The sequence below is a fragment of the Pongo pygmaeus genome, chromosome 23 (genome assembly GCF_028885625.2).
Source record: "Pongo pygmaeus isolate AG05252 chromosome 23, NHGRI_mPonPyg2-v2.0_pri, whole genome shotgun sequence".
Taxonomy (NCBI): domain Eukaryota; kingdom Metazoa; phylum Chordata; class Mammalia; order Primates; family Hominidae; genus Pongo; species Pongo pygmaeus.
Window position 1 is genome coordinate 42,838,643 of NC_085931.1, and position 21,585 is coordinate 42,860,227.

Here is a 21,585-nt window from a genome sequence, read left to right on the forward strand (position 1 = left end):
AGGCCGGGTGTGGTGGCTCACGCCTGTAATCCCAACACTTTGGGAGGCCAAGGCAGGTAGATCACCTGAGGTCAGGAGTTCAAGACCAGCCTGGCCAACATGGCAAAACCCCATCTCTACCTAAAATACAAAAATTAGCCAGGCATGGTGTCATGTGCCTGTAGTCCCAGCTACTCAGGAGGCTGAGGCAGGAGAATCACTGGAACCCGGGAAGTGGAGGTTGCAGTGAGCCGAGATCACACCACTATACTCCAGCCTGGGGGACAGAGTGAGACTGGCTGAAACAAACAAACATAGAACAGGTTGTATCATTCCCCTGCTTGAGGATCCTTCAGCAACTTCCCATCAATTCAGGATGAAACCTCAACTCCTTGCTGGGGCCCATAAGGCCCTGTGAGGCCTGCCTGAGCTTCCGGAAGTTTCCATTCTCCAGTCTCATCTCCTCCTACTCAGAATGATGCAGCTTTTCCTGTTTTTTGTTCCGTGAACACCCCAAGGTTGCCCTTGCTTCAGGGCCTTTTGCATGTCTCCCCTCTTCTTGGAACCCTCTTCCCAAGATTGTGGCTTGGTTGGTTCCTTATTGTGGGCATCACTCGTTGCCTTCTCAGAAAGGCCTTCCCTGACCACCCTGTCTAGAAAGCAGCACCTCTGTGTCCTCTCGTCTCTTCCCCATAGCCCTTAACATCATCTAAAATTTTCTGCATTATCCGCCTGCTTCTGCATTGTCTTTTCTGCTCAGTGGAATGTAAGCACTGGGACTGTTTTTGGTCCCTGCTGTAGCCTCAGTGTGCCTAGCACGTAGCAGGCACTCCGTGCATGCATGCTTATTGACAGAACAAACCACATGGATTAAGGGCCTAAGTTACAAACCAAGTTTCTTCCAAGTTGTTGTCCCTCAAACTCTTTTTTTTGAGATGGAGTCTTGCTCTGTTGCCCAGGCTGGAGTGCAGTGGTGCGATCTCAGCTCACTGCAACCTCCACCTCCAGAGTTCAAGCATTTCTCCTGCCTCAGCCTCCCAAGTAGCTGGGACCACAGGCGCCCGCCATCACGCCTGGCTAATTTTTTGTATTTTTTGTAGAGACTGGGTTTCACTGTGTTAGCCGGGATGGTCTGGATCTCCTGACCTTGTGATTCGCCCGCCTCAACCTCCCAAAGTGCTTGGATTACAGACGCCCGGCCTAGTAACATGAGCTCTCTTATTATTATTACTACTATTGTTACTATTATTAATTTTAGAGAGAAGGTCTCTTTCTGTCACCCAGGCTGGAGCGCAGTGGCATGATCATAGCTCACTGCAGCCTGAAACTCCTGGGCTCAAGCAATGCTCCTGCCTCAGCCTCCCAGAGTGCAGTGATTATAGGTGTGAGCCACCTGTGCCCAGCCACTTATTATTTTTTAATCATTATTGTTTTGTTTAGTTTTGTTTTTGAGACAGAGTCTCGCTCTGTCGCCCAGGCTGGAGTGCAGTGGTACGATCTCGGCTCACTGCTAGCTCTGCCTCCCGGGCTCAAGCAATTCTCCTGCCTCAGCCTTGTGAGTAGCTGGCATTACAGGCACGCACCACCATGCCTGGATAATTTTTGTATTTTAGTAGAGACGGGGTTTTGCCATATTGCCCAGGCTGGTCTCAAACTCCTGACCTTATAAGTGATCCGCCTACCTCAGCCTCCCAAAGTGCTGGGATCACAGGCATGAGCCACCACTCCCAGCCAATCATTATTTTTATTACCACCACTATCATCATCAGTTTGACTTCTGGAAGAGGCAGCTGTTGATTCCTCTCTGCCTTCAAGTAATAATACTTATGCCACTTTTCACATTCAGTGCCCTTCAGTGGCCTCCTGTTTCACTCAAGAAAAGGAGAAAACCCCACCTACCTATCCAGCAACATGTGAGCCTCCACCTACCTCTCCAGCCTCATCTCGCATGCTCTTTCCTGTTGCTCACCGCCCCGCAGTCGTACCAGCCTCACTGCAGTTCTTCATGTGATTTATCTTCATCCCACACCAAGCACTCTCCCTGGAATATGCTTTCCCTCCTTCTTCACCTGGTGAATGCCTACTCTTCCTTCTTTCGATCTCAGCTTGGCCATTACTATCTCAGCCTTCCATGACCACCGACTAGGGGAACCCTCCTTATATCACACTCTCAGAGTAACATGTGCCTCTGCTGTAGCCTTCATCACAGCCGTCAGTTTACACGTATTCTTTCAACTTGAATTAATGTCAGCCTTTTCTAATCAATGCTAAGCTCCACGGGAACAGAGACTATATCATTCTTTACTCACCTTGGTACTCCTAACATTAGAACAGTGCCTTGCACATAGAAGATATCTCGTAAATATTAAATAAATGAATGAATGAGTGATGAGAAAGCCTTTGGGTTAGATGGTCATCCTTCAGACCAAGCCCAAAACTTCCCCAAGAGAAAATCTGCTGCCTTTGAATAAAACCAGCCTTTCTCACTGGCCTCCTGCCATGGGACAGAAACAGCCTTCTTGACTTCCAGTGAGTTCCGCCGGTTAGAGACGTGACCCTGGGTGGTCACAGGGTACCCGTGGAGTAGGAAAAGCCTTTGTCCCTCTAAGCTGAGATAGAAACTGGATATGAAAGCACAATGCAATGGAGAAGTCTGTCTCACTTCCTGAGCTCAGCCATTTCTCAGTGCCAGGCACTTTCAGCTCTTCCTTCCCTCTTCAAACAGGGTCACTTACTGTGTCCTGATGGTGGAATCCTCTACTTTGGTTTTTCTGGCCAGCAGTGTTTTCTTTAATGGGTTGGAGCAAAGGTTCTCAAAGGCCTGCAGACCTGGGCCAGTCCCCCACAGAGTCGGCACCAGGACATGGTGAAATGAGAGAAACAGGGACAAAGTCAGGAGTTTTCATAAAGATAAATTAATTCTGAAATTGTCTGCCCTACTTTTTTCTGTGTCAGGATGCCCTTTCTTTTATGAAACAAGGGTGCTAGGAGTTGGCCATTTTTTTCAATGTCCTTGTTTGTCAAAATCACCTATTTAATTTTCTTTTGAAACTTACTGGTCTGTGGACAGTGGCTGAGCCAGGATGAGAACTTGAGTTTTGTAGTTCCAGATTTGCAGTCTCTCCCCTCTGCCGCCCCTCCCTGGAGAGGATCAGATGCAGGGGAGACAGGAGGGCTGGCTGTAAATTATTGACGGGCTGCCATGTGGAAGAGGGGAAGCACTGGTTCTGTAACCAGGGAGCAGAGTCAGGGTCACTGGGTAGCAGTTTCAGAGGGGCATATTTCAACTGGGTTAGAATAAACTCTTTGACAGGCAGGAATTCAACAATAGAATGGGCTACCCCACCCATGGTGGTCAGGCACAGGTGTAGCAGCCATATTTGGGCTGTTGGAGGGACTATCCCAGCCTGGGGGTACTGGTTAAGGATTTTGGACTTGGATTCAAATTGACCTGGGTTTCAGCACTAGTTTTACCAACTTTTTATCTGTGTGACCCAGGGCAAATCAGTTTCCTGCTGTTTAAAATGGGGGTAAATCACGCCTCCCTCAGAGTTCTGTGAGGATTGAAAGAAGGGGTGCCAGCTGGGCACAGCGGCTCACACCTGTAATCCCAGTGCTTTGGGAGGCCAAGATGGGAGGATTGCTTGAGCTCAAGAGTTTGAGACCAGCCTTGGCAACATAGTGAGACCTCGTCTCTACTACTACTATTAATAATAAACTAGCTGGGCATAGTGGCATGTGCCTGAAATCTCAGCTACTCGGAAGGCTGAGGTGGGAGAATTGCTTGAGTCCAGGAAGTCAGCTGCAGTGAGCCAAGATCGCGCCACTGCACCCCAGCCTGGGTGACAGAGTGAGACCCTGTTTCAAAAATAAAGAAAAGAAAGAAGGGGTGCCCAGGCCACAAAAGGGCATTTTGTGAGATGTGGGCACATTCCTGGCCCATCTGTCTCCAGGGGGTTTACTAATTCCTGGGGAATAAGGAATGCCACTTTCTGGTGGAGAGGAAGAGACTCACAGAGGAAAAACAGTTTATGAGGCTGTGTACAGTGGCTCACGCCTGTAATTCCAGCACTTTGGGAGGCCGAGGCGGGAGGATCACCTGAGGTCAGGAGTTTGAGACCAGCCTGGCCAACATGGTGAAACCCTGTCTCTACTAAGAATACAAAAATTAGCCAGGTGTGGTGGCTCATGCCTGTAATCCCAGCTACTCGGGAGGCTGAGACACGAGAATCGCTTGAACCCAGGAGGCAGAGGCTACAGCGAGCCGAGATTGTGCCACTGCACTCCAGCCTGGGTGATAGAGCAAGACTCCATCTCAATAAAAGAAAAAGAAAAAGAAAAGCAGTTTATGAGCAAAGACCAGCAAAAGCACCACAGACTCACATGCTGGGGCAGTTCTGAGGATGGGAGATCAGCCAAGGGCTGACTGACCAGGGAGGAATCCTTGGAGGAGGCCACACCTAAGCTGAACTCTGAGATACCATCAGGCTTCTGGTTTCTACTACTAGATTAGTAGACAGAAAGGAGTGAGAGCTTCTCAGGAGAGCCTATAGTGGTCTCTGGCACAAAGTAGTAAAAAAAATTTTTTTTTTTTAGACAGGATCTCACTTTGTCACCCAGGCTGGAGTGCAATGGCATGATCTCAGCTCACTGAAGCCTCGACCTCCCAGGTTCAAGACATTCTCCTGCCTCAGCACCCCCAGGTAGCTGGGACTACAGGTATGCACCACCATGCCCAGCTAATTTTTGTATTTTTTTGTATAGACGAGGTTTTGCCATGTTGACAAGGCTGGTCTCGAACTCCTGAGCTCAAGCAATCCGACTTGGTCTCCCAAAGTGCTGGGATTACAGGCATGAGCCACTGTGCCTGGCCAAATAGTAAATGTTAATTGGAAGTAGCTGTTATTATTACCTAAGTTTCAAGGGTGTTTCAAGGGTATGGAAATACCTCTTTCTTTGGGTTCCTACAGCACTGTGGGCATATTCCTGGCACATCAGATATGCTTGGTGTATGCTGAATGAACAGGGGGAAGATTAGTTGGCCACAGACTAGAAAGAGATATGATTAGATCTAAGTAAGCTAGGAAAAATGGGAGCATCCATTTCTCTATACACCCATCCATCCATATATCCATCTATCTCCATCCACCCACACATTCATCCATCCACCTATATATCCAACTCCTTTTCATCCAAACATCCATCCATCCATCCATCCATCCATATATACATCCACCTATCCACTCATGCATCTATACATATACCTATTCATCAAATTCTTGTCCATCCATCCATCCACCTATTTATCCAACTCCTGTTCATCCAAACATCCACCCATCCATCTATCTACCCATCCATCCATCCATGCATGCATGCATCCATCCATCCATCCATACATACACTCATTCATCCGTCTATACACCCATCCATCCATATGTCTATTTATCTAATTCCTGTACATCCATGCATCCATCCATCCATTCATCCACCAGTTTATCTAACTCCTGTTCATCCAAACATTCATTCATCCATATACCCATCCATCCATACACCTGCTGATCCAACTCGTGTTCATCCAAACATCCACCCATCCATCCATCCATCCATCCATATATACATCCATCTATCCATTCATGCATCTATACATATACCTATTCATCAAATTCTTGTCCATCCATCCATCCACCTATTTATCCAACTTCTGTTCATCCAAACATCCACCCATCCATCTATCTACCCATCCATCCATTCATACATACATACATACACTCACTCATCCATCTATACACCCATCCATCCATGTATCTATTTATCTAATTCCTGTACATCCAAACATTCATTCATCCATATACCCATCCATCCATACACCTACTCATCCAACTCATGTTCATCCAAACATCCATCCATCCATCCATCCATCCATGTTTCAAGCAGAGAACAAGACAAAATCACTGCATTCATGAAGCTTAAATTGAGTGAGGCAGGGCTTGCAGATATAAATCAAATAATGGTAAATAAGGGTAAAATTGTGACAATGATAAGTGCTACAGACATAAAGGGCACATGGTGCTAGGAGAGTCCATCACAGGGCAGTCTGACCTAGTCATGAAGGTCAGCAAAGGCTCCCCAAGTGACCATAGAACTGAGAACTACAGGGTGAGCAGGATTAAGTAGAAGAATTGGGGAGGAAAAAATGTTCGGGAAGAGAGGGAAGGGCACGCACAGGGCAAGATAAAGTTGGGAAGTAGGCCTGACCATGCAGTGCTCTTGGGCATGCTGAAGATTTTGATTTTTATTCTTAGAGGTTCTAAGCAAGGAGCAGGTGACAGGATCAGATTTGTATTTTTAAAAGATTATTTTGGCTGTGGTTATAGAAGATGGAAGCGGGGGATGGGATGAGCAAGTGTGAAAGCCGGAGGCCTGTGGGAAGCCAATGTAGATGTCCAGGAAATTCATGATGGAACCTTGGACTGGGGAGGTGATGGGGGGAGGGGAGGAGTGGATGGACTCGAGGGCCATTTAGGAGATAAAATGGACATGATTGGGCCATGGGTTTTGTGGGAAGGATAAGGGTGAGGGAGTTATCTAGGATGACACCCAGGTTTCTGGATAAAACTGTTGCCAGGCAACAGAGAGAAAGCCAGAAGGGAGTGGGGAAGGGGTGGGACACATTTTCCCTTGCAGTTGTTTTTATGCCCGTGTTTGCAAAATAAAGAGTGTTGGAGGTGTGGGCGTGCACAGCTCCCTGATTGCCCACCCAAGGATAAGAAGACTGGTTTAAGAAGATTGCATGTTGCAAGGTAAAGGGAGCTAGGTCTTCTACTCTGGGCTCTGCATGCAGGTAACTGTGTGACTTCACTCCCCTGGCCCGGGACTCTGAAACAGACATCCCTCCTTGTCTGGCAATTTCATGGCAAAAAGCGGCCTGAGTCTTATTTGTCCACTCATGCTGAGTCTCATTTGTCCACTCCTCCTTGGGAAGTTATTTCTTGTAGATCCACTTTATCCAGAGCCTCAAGGTGAAAAATCATCAAGTCTAGAATGTGAGATCTGAAAGGAATCACAGAGCCCATTTTTCCAATCTTCTAATTTTACACTGGGGCAGCCCCCGTGTCTGACCCATGTCTCTATGCTACTCTACTACCTTGCCTACAGGAAGAGAGGTTAAGGAGTTTGTCCAAAGCCACAAAGCTATTGGGCATAAGGAGGTGACCCCACATTCCTTTTCTTACTTTAGGGGTGGGGATTTTTCTGCAGCCTGCAGTTATTTCCTAGGACAGATGGGGCTAGGTAGAGCTGTGGGAATGAGCTAAGATCATAGACACAGGTGATGCTGAGCATCTGGGGGAATAATTCATCTGAAGCTGTGTCCTGCTGAGTTGGAGTCCTTTCTGACTCTTTAAAGATGCCTCTTGTCATGCACCCCGTCGTGACTCCTGAATATCCTCCTGGGGTTGCAAGATGCTCTCTGCAAAAAAAAAAAAAAAAAAAAAAAGGAATGCAGAAAACCCAGCCCACCCCCCTGAAAATGAGACATAGAGACAAAAAACATGGTTTGAACCTCACTGCTTAGGTTTCCATGGTGGCGCCACTCTGCTGCCCTTCCCATTGGCTAGGTGTCCTGCTCCAGCTTTAGCAACAGAGACTCAGATACTCATCTCCTTCCTGATTGGCCGGGCTGTGCTGCACTGCCATGGCAACAGAGGCAGGGGGACCAGTCCCTGCAGAACAACTTGAGTCACCATCTACCTGGGGTGGGCTGAGATCCAGAGGACTGCCTGTGGGGGATGGAAAGGGGAACAGGTAGCCCCCACCTAAGCTCACAGTCAGGTGGGGACCTCCTGCCCAGGGGTTTTGGAGGCTGGCGGGTTTCTCCTCCTCATCTTGTCTACCCTGTGTCTTGCAGCTTCTTCCAGCCTTTTCTTGCTCCATGGGTCCTGTCTCCCTCAGAAGAAAAATCACACCACTAGCAGTGCCAGGGGTTAACTCATTTGCCCAAAGTCGTGCAAGTTACTAATAAAAGCCAGGGTTTGAACTCGTATTTATATTGCCTGCTTTAAAGGCTTTAGAGGGGCTTTGCTAGAGAATCCAGGAGTCCTTTCAGTTTTATCCAGGGGTCCTTTCAGTTTTAATATCTATCCCCTTTTTATTCGCCAAACAGCAAATGCCTTTCAAAGCACTCTTTCATCTAAATTATCTCATCATCTCAACAACCCTATGAATTCGGTAAGTCAGAGATTAATGACCCATTTTATAGATGAGGACACTAGAGCCCAGAGAAGGCAAATTATTTGTTCCATGTCGCACAGCACATTAGTGCCAGAGCCGGGCCTTTAACCCAGGCCTTCTGAATCCTTGTCAGAGCTCTACCTCCAAACCACTGACCTATCTATACCAGGGGGGTTCCAGGAGGGTTGGAGGCCCTCTGAGGGCTTCTCTGAGTGGTCTCATCTGTTACAGAAGCCAGTTAGAATCAGGCAGTCCATTGTGGACCAAGGGTTCATACCATAGCCCTAGTCTTGGCCAGGCAACCCCTCAATGTGGCCCTGGTCTCCAGGAAGGGTCTGCTTTTAACTGCAAACCTTGCTCTTCCCCTCAACCCCCCATGTGCCAACAGGTGAAGAAGTACTCATAAGCTTACCTACAATCGGTTTCACTGTTTCTCTTGAAGCTCTGCTGGGCATGCATGTTCTCATTGAATTCTCATCACAACCTTAGGAGTTCGGTCTTCGCTGTCCATTCCTAATAGATGCAGAAACTGGTGCTCAGGAAGGTCAAGCCGCATCCCCAAGGTCACACAGTCATGGAGACATAATACCAACACAAGTTCACCTAACTTGAAAGTAGCCTGGCTTGAACTATGGTGATGCTCTCTCTGTTCCCACAGAATGCAGAATGATAGCTTAAAGAGGCACCTGGGATCACGCCTGTAATCCCAGCACTTTGGGAGGCCGAGGCGGGTGGATCACAAGGTCAGGAGTTCGAGACCAGCCTGACCAACATGGTGAAATCCTGTCTCTACTAAAAATAAAAAATTAGCCAGGAGTGGTGGCATATGCCTGTAATCCCAGCTACTCAGGAGGCTGAGGCAGGAGAATCACTTGAACCCGGGAGGCAGAGGTTGCAGTGAGCTGAGATCGTGCCACTGCACTCAAGCTTGGGTGACAGAGCGAGACTCCGTCTCAAAAAAAAAAAAGAGAGAGAGAATAAAGAAAAAGGCACCCTGGAGCTGATTCTTTTTCTCTTGGGTATGCATTTTTTCCTCAACTGAAGCTGTGGCTACTGGACCAATTCCTTGGCACTGGAAAAAGCAGACTCTGAGGACTCTGAGGGACTTGGAAATAGTTGGCCCCTGGGAAGTGACTCAGTGTCCCCAACACTCTCTCCCATTGCCCAGTTTTTCAGCTTGGTGATCTTACAGAAGGGCGTGGCTGGGCTGCTGGTAATTTGCAGCTGACCTGGAGGAGAGAAGCCCCAGTAACTTCCTTGGCCTGAATCTAAGCCCCTGCTGGAAATGAACATTTTGGCAGTTTCCTTTTCTTCCTACTCAACTTGGGCTCCCTGAAGCTCTTGCCCCTGAAGCACAGCCCAGCCACCTGGCCTGCCCTCCTGCCCTCCCAAGGGCACTGGTTTTGGAAGACACAACCGGGCAGGAGTTCCTACCTGCCACACTGCTCCCCCAAGCGCCACAGCAGCAAGGGGCAGGCACACAATCTCTCCATCAACAATTACACAGCTTCTCTGTGCCAGACACCACACACACAGGCTCGAGGGAGATGGTAGGGAACAAACCATTCTGGCCCCTGCCCTCATGGAAACTGCAGCCTCGTGGCGGAAATGCACTGCAGGTCCATAAGTGAATACATCATGGTTTCAGACGGTGATAAATGCCTTGAACAGGATGAAACAGGATAATGGCATAAACAGCAATTGGTGGGGGTTTGAGGGGGGAGGGAAGGGACTGAAGGCGAAGGGAGCAGGCACCTGAATGAGGAGGAGGCAGTTGTCTTGGTTATCTATAGCCGCCTAACAAACCCCCAAACTTAGTGGCTTACAACAACCATTTATTATTTTTCATGAGTCTGGTTGGCCTGAGTGGTTCCTCTGCCTATTTCTCCTGGTCACACATGCAGCTGCATTCAGCTGGAGTCACAGCTGAGCTGGAAGGTCCAAGAAGGCCTCTCTCACACATCTGGTGGTTGGTGCTGGCTGTTGGCTGGGGTGTCTCAGATCCCTATCACGTGGCCTCCCATCCTCTCGCTGGTAGACCAGCTGCCTTATGTGGTAGTCTAGGAGCAGCATTCCAAGAGGGGGAAGGCACAAGCTTGCAAGGTCTCTTGAGGCCTAAGCTCCTGAACTCATAAAGGGTCACTTCTGCCACATTCTGTTGTCAGAGCAAGTCACAAGCCCAGCCCAGATTCAAAGGGCAGGGAAAGGGATGCCACTTCTTGATGTGGGGGGAGCAGCAAAGTATTTGTGGCCTTATTTATGAGACATGATCGGCCGGGTGTGGTGGCTCACACACCTGTAATCCCAGAACTTTGGGAGGCCAGGGTGGGCAGATCATTTGAGGCCAGGAGTTCAAGACCAGCCTGGCCAACATGGTGAAACTCCATCTTTGTATTTTATAAATTTATAAATATTATATTTTATATAAAAAGAGACACCATCCACATTGCAGATAGTAACAAAAATGATTTTGAGGTGTACCAAAGTTGTGATTAGTATGAAATCTTTTTTTTTTTTAATTTTTTGAGACAGGGTCTCACTCCATTGCCCACGCTGGAGTACAGTGGCATGATCATAGCTCACTGCATCCTCAAGCTCCCAGGCTCAAACAATCCTCCTGCCTTGGCCTCCTGAGTAGGCATGCACCACAACACCTAGTTAATTAAAAAACTGTTTTTGTAGAGATAGGGTCTTGCTCCATTGCCCAGGCAGGACTGTAGCAACACAATCATAGTTCACTGCATCCTCAAACTCTTCATCTCAAGCAATCCTCCCACCTGAGCCTCCTAAGTAGCTGGGACTACAGGAGTGTGCCACCCTGCCTCGCTATTTTTTTCTTATTTTTTGTAGCAATGGGATCTCACTATTCTGCCCAGACTGGTCTTGAACTTATGCCTGGGGCTGTCTTCCTGCCTTGGCCTCCCAAAGTGCTGGGATTACAGGTGTCAGCCACCATGCCTGGCCTATGTGGCCATCTTTAATCTGCAACATCATCCATGTCAAGATCTCTGGGAAGAGTGTTCCAGGCAGAGGAAGAGCAGGTGCAAAGACCCTGGAGTAGGATGGCGTCCAGAGATCTGAGCCTTGAACAATGGTGTGATGGTTGATACTGAGTGTCAACTTGATTGGACTGAAGGATACAAAGTATTGATCCTGGGTGTGTCTGTGAGAGTGTTGCTAAGGGATATTAACATTTGACTCAGTGGACTGGGAAAGGCAGACCCACTTTTAACCTGGGTGGGCACCATCTAATCAGCTGCCAGTGCTGCTAGAATGTAAACAGGCAGAAAAAATGTAAAAGAGAGACTGGTCTAGCCTCCCAGCTTACATCTTTCTCCTGTGCTGGATGCTTCCTGCCCTCAAACATCAGACTCCAAGTTCTTCAGTTTTGAAACCGAACGAGTTTCAGTTTTGAAACTCGGACTGGCTCTCCTTGCTCCTCAGCCTGCAGATGGCCTATCGTGGGACCTTGTGATCGTGTGAGTTAATATGTAATAAGCTCCCCTTTATATATATATATATATATACACACACACACATATATATACACATATACATATATACACATATATATATATACACACATATATATATGCCATTAATTATGTCCCTCTAGAGAACCCTGACTAATACAAATGGGTTCTTCTACTCCCTTAGTTTCCTGTCCTGTAAAGTGGGAACTAAGGATGTCTCCCTGGCTCCTTCTAGGAATACAGGATGTAAGATGCTTTGCTTCAAGGCTGGGTTAGGATTTTGGTTATTGGCCAGTGGCAGGGAGGAGAGGCCAACACAGGAGCTCAGCTTGGCTTCCCCCAAGCTCACCAGCGTTTGTTGAGCACTGTCTGGCAGGAAGGCACAGTGCTCAGCACCACAGGTCATACCTGGAGAGTCTGAGGGTTGCTGATCTTGCCAAGCTTATGGGATAAAAAGATTGCTTGCTGCCCCAGATGTGATTGAGACATACCAGACGCATCTCAGAAGAAAAGAGCTGGGAGGACTGTGGGGCTCAGGGAAGGCCTGGAGGAGATGGGGTTCCAACAGGGCTTTGAGGGGCACATAGGATTTGGCTGAAGGAGGGGAAACTGTTGATAGGAAAAGTGTAAGGGGCTGTGGAATTTAGTAATTCACTGCAACAAATGTTTACTGAACCCCTACCATACGCCACGTGAACGGGACAGACATAGAGGCACTGTGAGGATCCAGAGGAGACACAACACAGGCCTCGAAAGGAAGTGATGATGCTTCAGAGGACTGAGGATGAGTCAGGTCAAGCACTGTGGGGCACTGGGAGGAGGAGATGATGCCAAGAGGGTTCCAATGAAAGGACATCTGCAAAGGACAGAAGGGAGGGCTTGAGTTTCTCAAGTAAAGGCAGCGAGCTGTGTCTGAAGCAGAGGGTCCATGTGGAAAAGAGTGGAGGGATGAGCTCAGGGCCAAACTGGCTCATGGGCTAACTAAAGACTTTGTCCTTTTTCCAGGCCAGGCGCGGTGGCTCACACCTGTAATCCCAGCACTTTGGGAGGCCAAGGCAAGCAGATCACTTGAGGCCAGGAGTTCGAGACCAGCCTGGACAACATGGTGAAATTCTCTCTACTATAAGTACAAACATTAGTTGGGCATGGTGGTGCACTCCTGTAATCTCAGCTACTCAGGAGGCTGAGGCAGAAGAAATGCTTAAACCTGGGAGACGGAGCTTGCAGTGAGCCGAGATGGCGCCACTGCACTCCAGCCTGGGCGACAGGCTTTTGAGACTCTGTCTCAAAGAGAAAGAAAGAAAAAAAAAGGCTTTGTCCTTTTTCCTGAGGGCAATGTATGTAGGAACACCAGATTTAGCAAATTAAAATACAGGTTGTCCTGTTAAATTTAGATTTCATATGAACAACAAATAATTTCTGTAGTATGTGTATGCAATTTCTGGGACGTTCTTATACTAAAATATTATTCATTATTTACTGAAATTCAGTTTTCTTTTGTTTTTTTTTTAAGACAGGGTCACACTATGTTGCCTAGGCTGGCCTCAAACTCCTGGCCTCAAGCGATCTTCCTGCCTCAGCCTGCTGAGTAGCACTACGGGTGTGTACCACCATACCCAGCTTGAAATTCAGTTTTAACTGAGCCTCCTGTATTTTCTCTGGAGACTTTAAGTGTGGGATCATGGAAAGGTTTTAAGCAAGGCGAGGACAAGGTCAGATTTACATTTTGGGAAGCTCCCAGGATTCGTAGGAAAATAGACTGGAGGGAGACCACGAAGGGGCGGGGGATGAGGTTCCTCCTATTGTCCAGGCCAAAGAAGTGGAGGTCACCACCAGGAATGGGGCCATTGCATCATGTCTTCCAACACATCTGCCTCCCTGACTAGGCATGTAGCCTTGGATAAACCCCAGCTGATGAAGCCCCAGAGGGCTGCAGGCCAGTCAGACCCCAGCTGTGCTGTGTGAACCCCTGGCATGGTTTATTCCCTCCCAGATGCTCATCTGCCAAACAAAGGGGTCAGATGATCAGAGAGATTGTCCATGAGGGCCATTCTGCTTCTGCCATCCTGGGGCCCTCCGCCCATCCTCTCTCTGATACCTCTCCTGGCGTGGGCCCACCAGGGTGAAAAGTCCAAACCTGAGATGCTTGGCTCCCAGGTCATCCTTCCTGTGCCTCCTTGCTCCTTCTTCCCTCCCACCATCACTCTGCCCGATGAATGCCTGAAGGGGCCCTGTGTCTCTTCTCTCCAACCTCAGGTCCCAGACCTGGTTTTGGAGAAGGGTCTCAGCCTGTGTTGACAGCCTGCGATGGGTGAAGCTAGGTCTTCGGCATTACTCGTTTCATTGAATCCTCACAGCAGTGCTACAAGGAAAGCATCATTCCCATTTCACAGATAAGGGGGACTGAGGCTCAGCAGTGCACTTGCTGACCCAGCCACACAGCTGTGCAGGGGGCAAACCTGGAGTGGAGTCCAGGTCTTGCTGGCGCCAGTACTCTGCCCTCCCGCTGTCTCCATGGAATGTACCCGGGAGCCCCTAATCCCCCATTGATTTAGTGTTCGGGCTTGGTCAGCAGTCTTCTTGTCCCACTGCAGGCATGTGCAGCCCTGGCTCTTTCTGGGTTAAGCCAGGGACTGAAATGGGTCGGCAGAATGCTCATCTGTTGGGCGCTCTGTGGTTTATAAAGCCCTTTCCCATTTGTGCCCTCCTCACAACCCCATGGGGACTCTGCACGGCCCCTCCAGCTCTTGGAGGCTGCACTTTGCTGCAATGAAGGCCACATTAAATATTAACAGGGCAGCTCCTGGCCCCGCTGTGACGTCAATTACGGGGCGCTTGGTGAGGGCTGCGGATGCCTTTCCAAGGTGAAGCGGTGACCGGAATTCAGCTGGCTCGAATGGTGTCCCAGGAGGCTGGCTGTCAGGACTCGGAGAAGATGTTGCTAATGTAAGGCGTGGCAGGAATCCAAAAGCTTTCCCCTGATCCTCCTGGCTCCCTCAGGGCCTGGTGGCGTCCTGAGGCTGGTGAGATGCATTCAGTCATTTGGCAGATATTTACTGAGCACCTGCTATATGCCAAGCACAGTGCGAGGCTCTGGGGAGACGGCTGTGAACGTGATGAGGTCTTTGCATAGTGGTGCTTCCTGTGTGGTTGAAGAAAGGGAGAAACCCAGCTCTGTGGGCTAGGGCAGGTGCCCACTCCAGCCTGAGGCCAAGGGATCCTTCCAAAAGAAGTCAGGGCGATACTGAAACCTGAAGAAAGAGCCCAAGTTAGGTAGGGAAAGAGGAGGGGCGAGAGAATAGACATAGAGAATACCTTTCGAGGTCGGATACTGGTTCTAGCTGTTCCTAGCCATTTATCTACAAATAAGGTTCCCACCATGCAGGGTTGATGTGAGGACTAAATGAAGCCATTGCTAGTGACAGCACAGGCTGGATGCATAGTGAGGTGCCCAGTGGGAGCTCATGGGTAGCTGCTGTGAAAACAGCTCTGGGCCATGCATGGTGACTCACACCTGTAATCCTAGCACTTTGGGAGGCTGAGACGAGAGGATCGCTTGCATCCAGGAGTTCAATACCAGCCAGGGCAACACACTGAGACCCTGTCTCTACAAAAAATAGAAAATTAGCCAGGCATAGTGGTGCACACCTGTAGTCAGTCCCAACTACTTGGGAGGCTGAAGCGGGAGGATCACTTGAGTCCAGGAGGTCAAGGCTGCAGTGAGCCAGGATTGCACCACTGCACTCAGCCTGGGTGACACAGGAAGACCTTGTCTAAAAAAAAAAGGAAGGAAAGGAAAGGAAGGAAAGAAGGAAGGAAAGAGAAAGGGAAGGAAGGATGGAAGGAAGGAAAGAGAAAGAGAGAGAGAGAAAAGAAAAGAAAAGAAATAGTCTGTGTCTTATATGATTCCTTTGCACTGCCAGGAATTCTTGCCCCCATTTTGTAAGCAGAGAAACTACTGAGGCTCAGAGAGGTGACCCGACATGGCCAGGGTTATACTGTGGATTAGACCCCAGGTTGGACATGTGACTCTAGGCTCTGACTTGGGCATTTTGCCATACTCCATCCACAGGCAACCGAAGCAATTATTTCAGCTCAGTGAGACACAGAATCCCACCAGTGATTCCCAGTATGAGTTCCTTGGCTGCATGTCCAAGGGTAGTCTCAGCCTTCTTTGTGATAAGGCCACAGCTATCTGATGATTAGCCCAGGGTTGGGCTTTGGGAGGCCTGGACATAGGCTTGATTTCGCTAACCTGCTGTGTGACCATGGGTGAATTACTTTCCCTCTCTGAGCCTCAGTTCCCACAGGGCCAGCGAATGACCAGCTGTTATTGTCTGGGTCTCTGATCCTCCCAGTAGTGCTGTGGCAAAGGAACTACTTTGAATTTCATATTAAAGATGAAGAACCAGGACAGGCGCGATGACTCACGCCTGTAATCCCAGCAATTTGGGAGGCTGAGGCAGGCGGATCACTTGAGGTCAGGAGTTCGAGACCAGCCTAGCCAACATGGTGAGACCACATCCATACAAAAAATACAAAAATTAGCCAGGCGTGGTGGTACGTGCCTGTAATGTCAGCTACTCAGGAGGCTGGGGCAAGAGAATTGCTTGAATCTGGGAGGCGGAGTTTGCAGTGAGCCAAAATCAGGCCACTGTACTCCAGCCTGGGCAACATGCGAGACACTGTCTCAAAAAAAAAAAAAAAAAAAAGAAGATAAGGAACCAGCGGTCTGAGACGGACAAAGTGGCATGCACAAGGCTACACAATTAGCAAGTAGGGGCCAGGATTTGGGAACAGCCCGTTGCTGGCAGAGCTGGCCATCAGTCCACCATGCTGTGCTGCCTCTTGGAGTAAGAAAGCCAAACTGAATTGTCTCCAAGATCTTTATTATGGGCCTGTGATTCTGTGAGTTCCCTGCTGCCCCAGGCCTTCAGGGCTCAATGACTTCATGGGGAAGTCATTTCAGGTTGTGCTGGTCCTCCAACTGTCCCCATTTCAAGTAGGTAACAGCCCCGTAGGCAGCACTGCCTCCCTCCCTCAGACACAACCTCATTCCTCCTGAAGGAAGAGGTCTAGTGAGGACAGTGACATGCCCTTTTTATTCTCCCCCCACTGCACCGCCCCCCCCACCCCGACATGCCTATTTTATGGAAAAGAAAACTGAAACTCAGGTCCAACAACTTGCCCAGGTTTCCCTAGCTACTGCGGAAGAGCTAGGATTTGAGGCTGGGTCTGGTAACTCCAGATCTTGTACTCTAAGTAACTGCAAGCTGGCCAGATTCAACAGGACAGCCCTCCTCCTTCTCTAAGCTCCCTCCCGGCTCCTGCAATCCCATCTGCCTTCCCCCTTGCTCCCTCCCTTTTCTTGCCTTTCACTCAGCTGTCATTTAACGTTAGCTGTCAGCTGATTTCAGGTGTTCCCCTCCCTGGGGTGGAAGGGGAGAGGACAAAAGATCTTGGCCACTCACAAAGGGGGCTCTGGTGATGGGAGTTTTGTAATACGCAGAAGGTGTAACCGAATTCAATTCAGCATTCATGGAGCAGCGCCTGGATCCAGGACACTCAGCCAGGCATCCCAGGGGCTCAGATGGTGAACGAAACACAGGCCCCATCCTCCAGTGCTTACAGTCTATTATAAAGGAAATGGCTGCTTCCTAAGGAAGTGGGAAGCAGAAGAGGTAAATAACAAAGAGTGTGAACCTTATAGTCAGAAAGACCTGGGTTCAAATCCTAATTCTTCATCTAATAGTAGCATGACTTTGGGTAAGAGGATGCCTTCCTGAGCTTTAATTTTTCCATCTGTTTAATGGGTGTAAGAAGAATAGCTCCCATATTAAATGAGATATTATACTGCATTAAATGACATAACATAGTGCTTGATGCCCAGTAGCAAGCCACAGACATTCCTACCAACGTCACTCTAGGCAGACAGTGGATACCAGACTCACAGTGGGAGTAGGTGGAAGGCGAGAGTACTTGTTGGAGAAACTGGGAAGGCTCTTTAGAGGAGGTAAGATTTCAGCTGGGTATTAAAGGAATGTAAGAAGCAGAGAATGGGGTGGAGGGATGGGAAAGGACATTCTGGAAACTCATGGGCAGAATCTGGAAACCTGGTGGGCCTAATGTGTCCAGGGAGTAGGTGATGACCTTGAGAAGATGGGCCACGGGCAGGTTATAAAGGGCCAGGTAGAGGAGTTTATATCTTTAACAAGGGAATGGGTCCTACCCACGACCCCAGGGGCAGCTCAGTGCTGTCTCTGCAGAGGCCAGCCAGTCTCCTACAGGAGTTGGCCTTCTCATGTGGCTGTGGTCCTCTCAGATCCCTTTATCTCCTGAGTCAGGGCCAGCCTGCCACCATTATCTACAAGAAGACAGAAGGCTATAACAATCTGCTTGCCTCCTACTAACATACTGGGGAGGAAAAGATGTTTTTTAGCATAGTTGCCTGGCAGAGAACCATGGTGAAAATTCAGCGACCCTCTCCCTTGCTTCTCAGGGTGCAGTTTCAGCAGCAGCTGATGACAGTTATGCTCATAGCTCAACAGCTACAAGAATGTTCTCAGACTCTCTGAAGGTCAGGGGCAGTGGTGGGAAGACTGGTGAAGGTGGAGCAGAGCCCCTGCTCTCTGTGCTGTGGCTGGGCAAGACACTTAACCTCACTGGGACTCAGTTTCCTCATCTGTAAAATCAAAACAATAATACTGACCTTGCCTTAACCAAGAGAGAGCATAGTAGCAAACTGCTGGCCCACGGCCTGCTATGAAGCAGGAGTTCATTACCTTCTTCGCTCCAGGTCTTGACATGGTCCAAAGACTTGTCTTTTGAAGCAACCCTGTTGTATCCTCTTGAGTTGTCATGACATTGTCTGCTGGTCTTCCAGTGGCTAAATATCCTAGACTTTCAAAGCTGAAAAAAAAAAGGTACTTTGCCATTCATCATTGCAGCCTCCCATTTCACAGATAAGAAATCCAAGGCTTGGGGTGAAGGAACAGCCTTCTCCAGCTTTCCCGGACCATGCATGACAGCCCCTCCCACCCCAGCCCACCCAGTGGGAACCATGCAAAAGCTTGAGGCAGTTATTCAGATGGTTCAAGCCAAAAGATCTAGAAAATTCTTGCTAAGAAACACAAGCTCCCAGACCATCTGCAGAACTGAAACAAAAGCCTTTTTCGCCCTCATTTTAACTGCAACTCAATAGGTGTTGGCTTTGAGCTCTCCCCCACAGCTGAGCTCCTCTGAACAAGCTGGAGTGGGGCGGGTGCCGGGACTGGGGCTCTGAGCTCCACCAGCTCATAGAACCAGCTCACAGATTGCAGCTAAGAGGACATTTTTGCACTTCTTAATGCCAAAAGCTGCCTTGGGTGCTGGTTTGCTTCCAAGGCGCGCTTTGAAAGAGGGGTAGAAGGCTCTAGATGATCCTGAAATCTCTGCGCTCAAGATGCTCTTAGTTAAGACACGGGGTGAGATTTGGTGTCAGCAAAAGGATACTGGGGTCAAAGTAGACAGTGCAAAGTTGAGGTGAGTGGGGAAGGCTTCGGATGATTGCAAGAATCTGACTCTTCTAGGCCTCAGTTTCCTCATACATATAGTGGGGCTAACAGCCTCCTTCCAAGTGAGGATGTGGGGAGATAATATGAGAGTAAAGTGTTCATCCTCAAATCAGGCAGAGGGTAAGTGATTAAAAAACAAGAGTCGAGTCGGGCGTGGTGGCTCACGCCTGTAATCCCAGCACTTTGGGAGGCTGAGGCGGGCGGATCACCTGAGGTCAGGAGTTTGAGACCAGCCTCAACATGGAGAAACCCCGTCTCTACTAAAAATACAAAATTAGCCGAGCATGGTGGTGCATGCCTGTAATCTCAGCTACCCTGGAGGCTGAGGCAGGAGAATTGCTTGAACCAGGGAGGCGGAGGTTGCGGGGAGCCGAGATCGCGCCATTGCACTCCAGCCCGGGCAACAAGAGCAAAACTCCGTCTTAAAAACAAAACAAAACAAAAAAACCCAAAACAAACAAACAAAAAAAACGAGCCGCTGTCGATGTTATTGCTGGTGGTTTTATTATCATTGGCTGGGTCGGCAAGGTCACCTTGGCTGCAGGTGGCCTACAGTGGGAGAAAAAGTTAAAATCCTATCTGGGTAACATTATTAATAATTTGTGGACAGGCAGCTGCTCCAGCTCAAGATGGTAACCATGCCAACATTGCAACGCCATCTCTCCAGAACAACATCATGTCTCCTTTGTAATATGTCCCTTGGTGTCCAGACTTCTCAGCAGCTCAGAGTGAGTGTCTCAGAGTATCCATGAGTGGAAAAACAAAAAACAAAAAAACAAAAAAAACCAGGATGTGCCTTTTCTGGGTCATCTATTCACTGGGCTCTGGTGGAGGGTTCTGGCAATGCTTTAGAAATGCGGCCCCACGTGAGGAGGAGTCGTGACCACTAGCTCAGGGTGGGATGCAAGTGACACATTTTTTTTTTTTTTTGAGCCTTGTTGTCCAGGTTGCAGTGCAATGGTGTGATCTCTGCTCACTGCAACCTCCGCCTCCAGGATTCAAGCGATTCTCCTGCCTCAGCCTCCTGAGTAGCTGGGATTACAGGTGCCCGCCACCATGCCCAGCTAATTTTTGTATTTTTAGTAGAGACGGGGTTTCACCATGTTGGTCAGGCTGGTCTCAAACTCCTGACCTCAGGTGATCCACCCACCTTGGCCTCCCTAAGTGCCGGGATTACAGGCATGAGCCAACATGCCTGGCCTTTTTTTTTTTTGAGAGGGAGCCTCACTCTGACGCCCAGGCTGGATGGAGTGCAATGGTGCGATCTCAGCTCACTGCAACCTCTGCCTCCCGCGTTTAAGCAATTCTGCTGTCTCAGCCTCCTGAGTAGCTGGGATTACAGGCGCACACCAACACACCCCGCTAATTTTTGTATTTTTAATAGAGACAGGGTTTTGCCAAGTTGGCCAAGGTGGTCTCGAACTCCTGACCTCAGGTGATCCGCCCGCCTTGGCCTCCCAAAGGGTTGGGATTACAGGCATGAGCCACCACGGCTGGCCAGTTTTTCTTTTTTAAAAATATTTTTCGTAGTCCCAACTACTCGGGAGGCCAAGGCAGGAGAATTGCTTGATGAACCTGGGAGGCAGAGGTGGCAGTGAACTGAGATCATGCCACTGCACTCCAGCCTCGGTGACAGAGAGAGACTTCATACAAAAAAAAAAAAAAATTATATATATATATATAAAAATATATATATATATAAAATATGTGTGTGTGTGTATAATATATTTTGTTTTTGTAGAACTGGGATTTTGCCATGTTGCCCAGGCTGGTTTTGAACTCTTGGCCTCATGTGATCTTTCCACCTCGGCCTCCCAAAGCTCTGGGATTACAGGCATGAGCCACTGTGACAGGCTATTGGTCCCTTTTTACAAGTGACTTGCCAGAGGGTACTCAGCTGGTGCACTGGCAGAGTAGGATTTGAACCCAAGACAAGAACCATGTTCTTTCTCAAATCACACCACACACACGTGTTCAGGAACCCAGGGCGGGGGAGGGGGGGGGTTGTTCTGTTCCCCTAGTGAGACCCTGCACCAGGTGAAGACCCAGACTTGGCTCCTCTACCAGGGACCTGCTCTGAGCCCTGAGGCAACAAAGTGTGTTTGACATTAACCACTGACCACCCTCACCTCACTCAGGTGCTGTCTTTGAAGTTGTTCAAAGGCCCTGTTTATCGATAGAACGTAGAGCCTTGGGAGTAGGTGACCTGTCCCAGGTGGTGACCCTGGTTTTTATTGATGAGGCTCTTGGGCGTTAGCAACTCTCTCCCAAGAGCAAAGAAGATGGGTGCTGGTAAGAGTGTGTGGACCACACGGTGGGAGGCTCATGTATGCTTTGTATAATCTGAGTGA

General features: G+C 48.9%; 1 protein-coding gene across 1 annotated transcript; it reads right to left on the reverse strand.

The window, feature by feature from the left end:
• Nucleotides 1-10,071: 10,071 nt before the first annotated feature.
• Nucleotides 10,072-18,743, reverse strand: LOC129023570 (putative uncharacterized protein YWHAH-AS1). The gene is given in 3 exon segments (XM_054470443.2): nt 10,072-14,932; nt 18,391-18,601; nt 18,603-18,743. Coding segments are annotated over 3 exon segments (684 nt in total). The 3' UTR covers nt 10,072-14,600.
• Nucleotides 18,744-21,585: the final 2,842 nt, after the last annotated feature.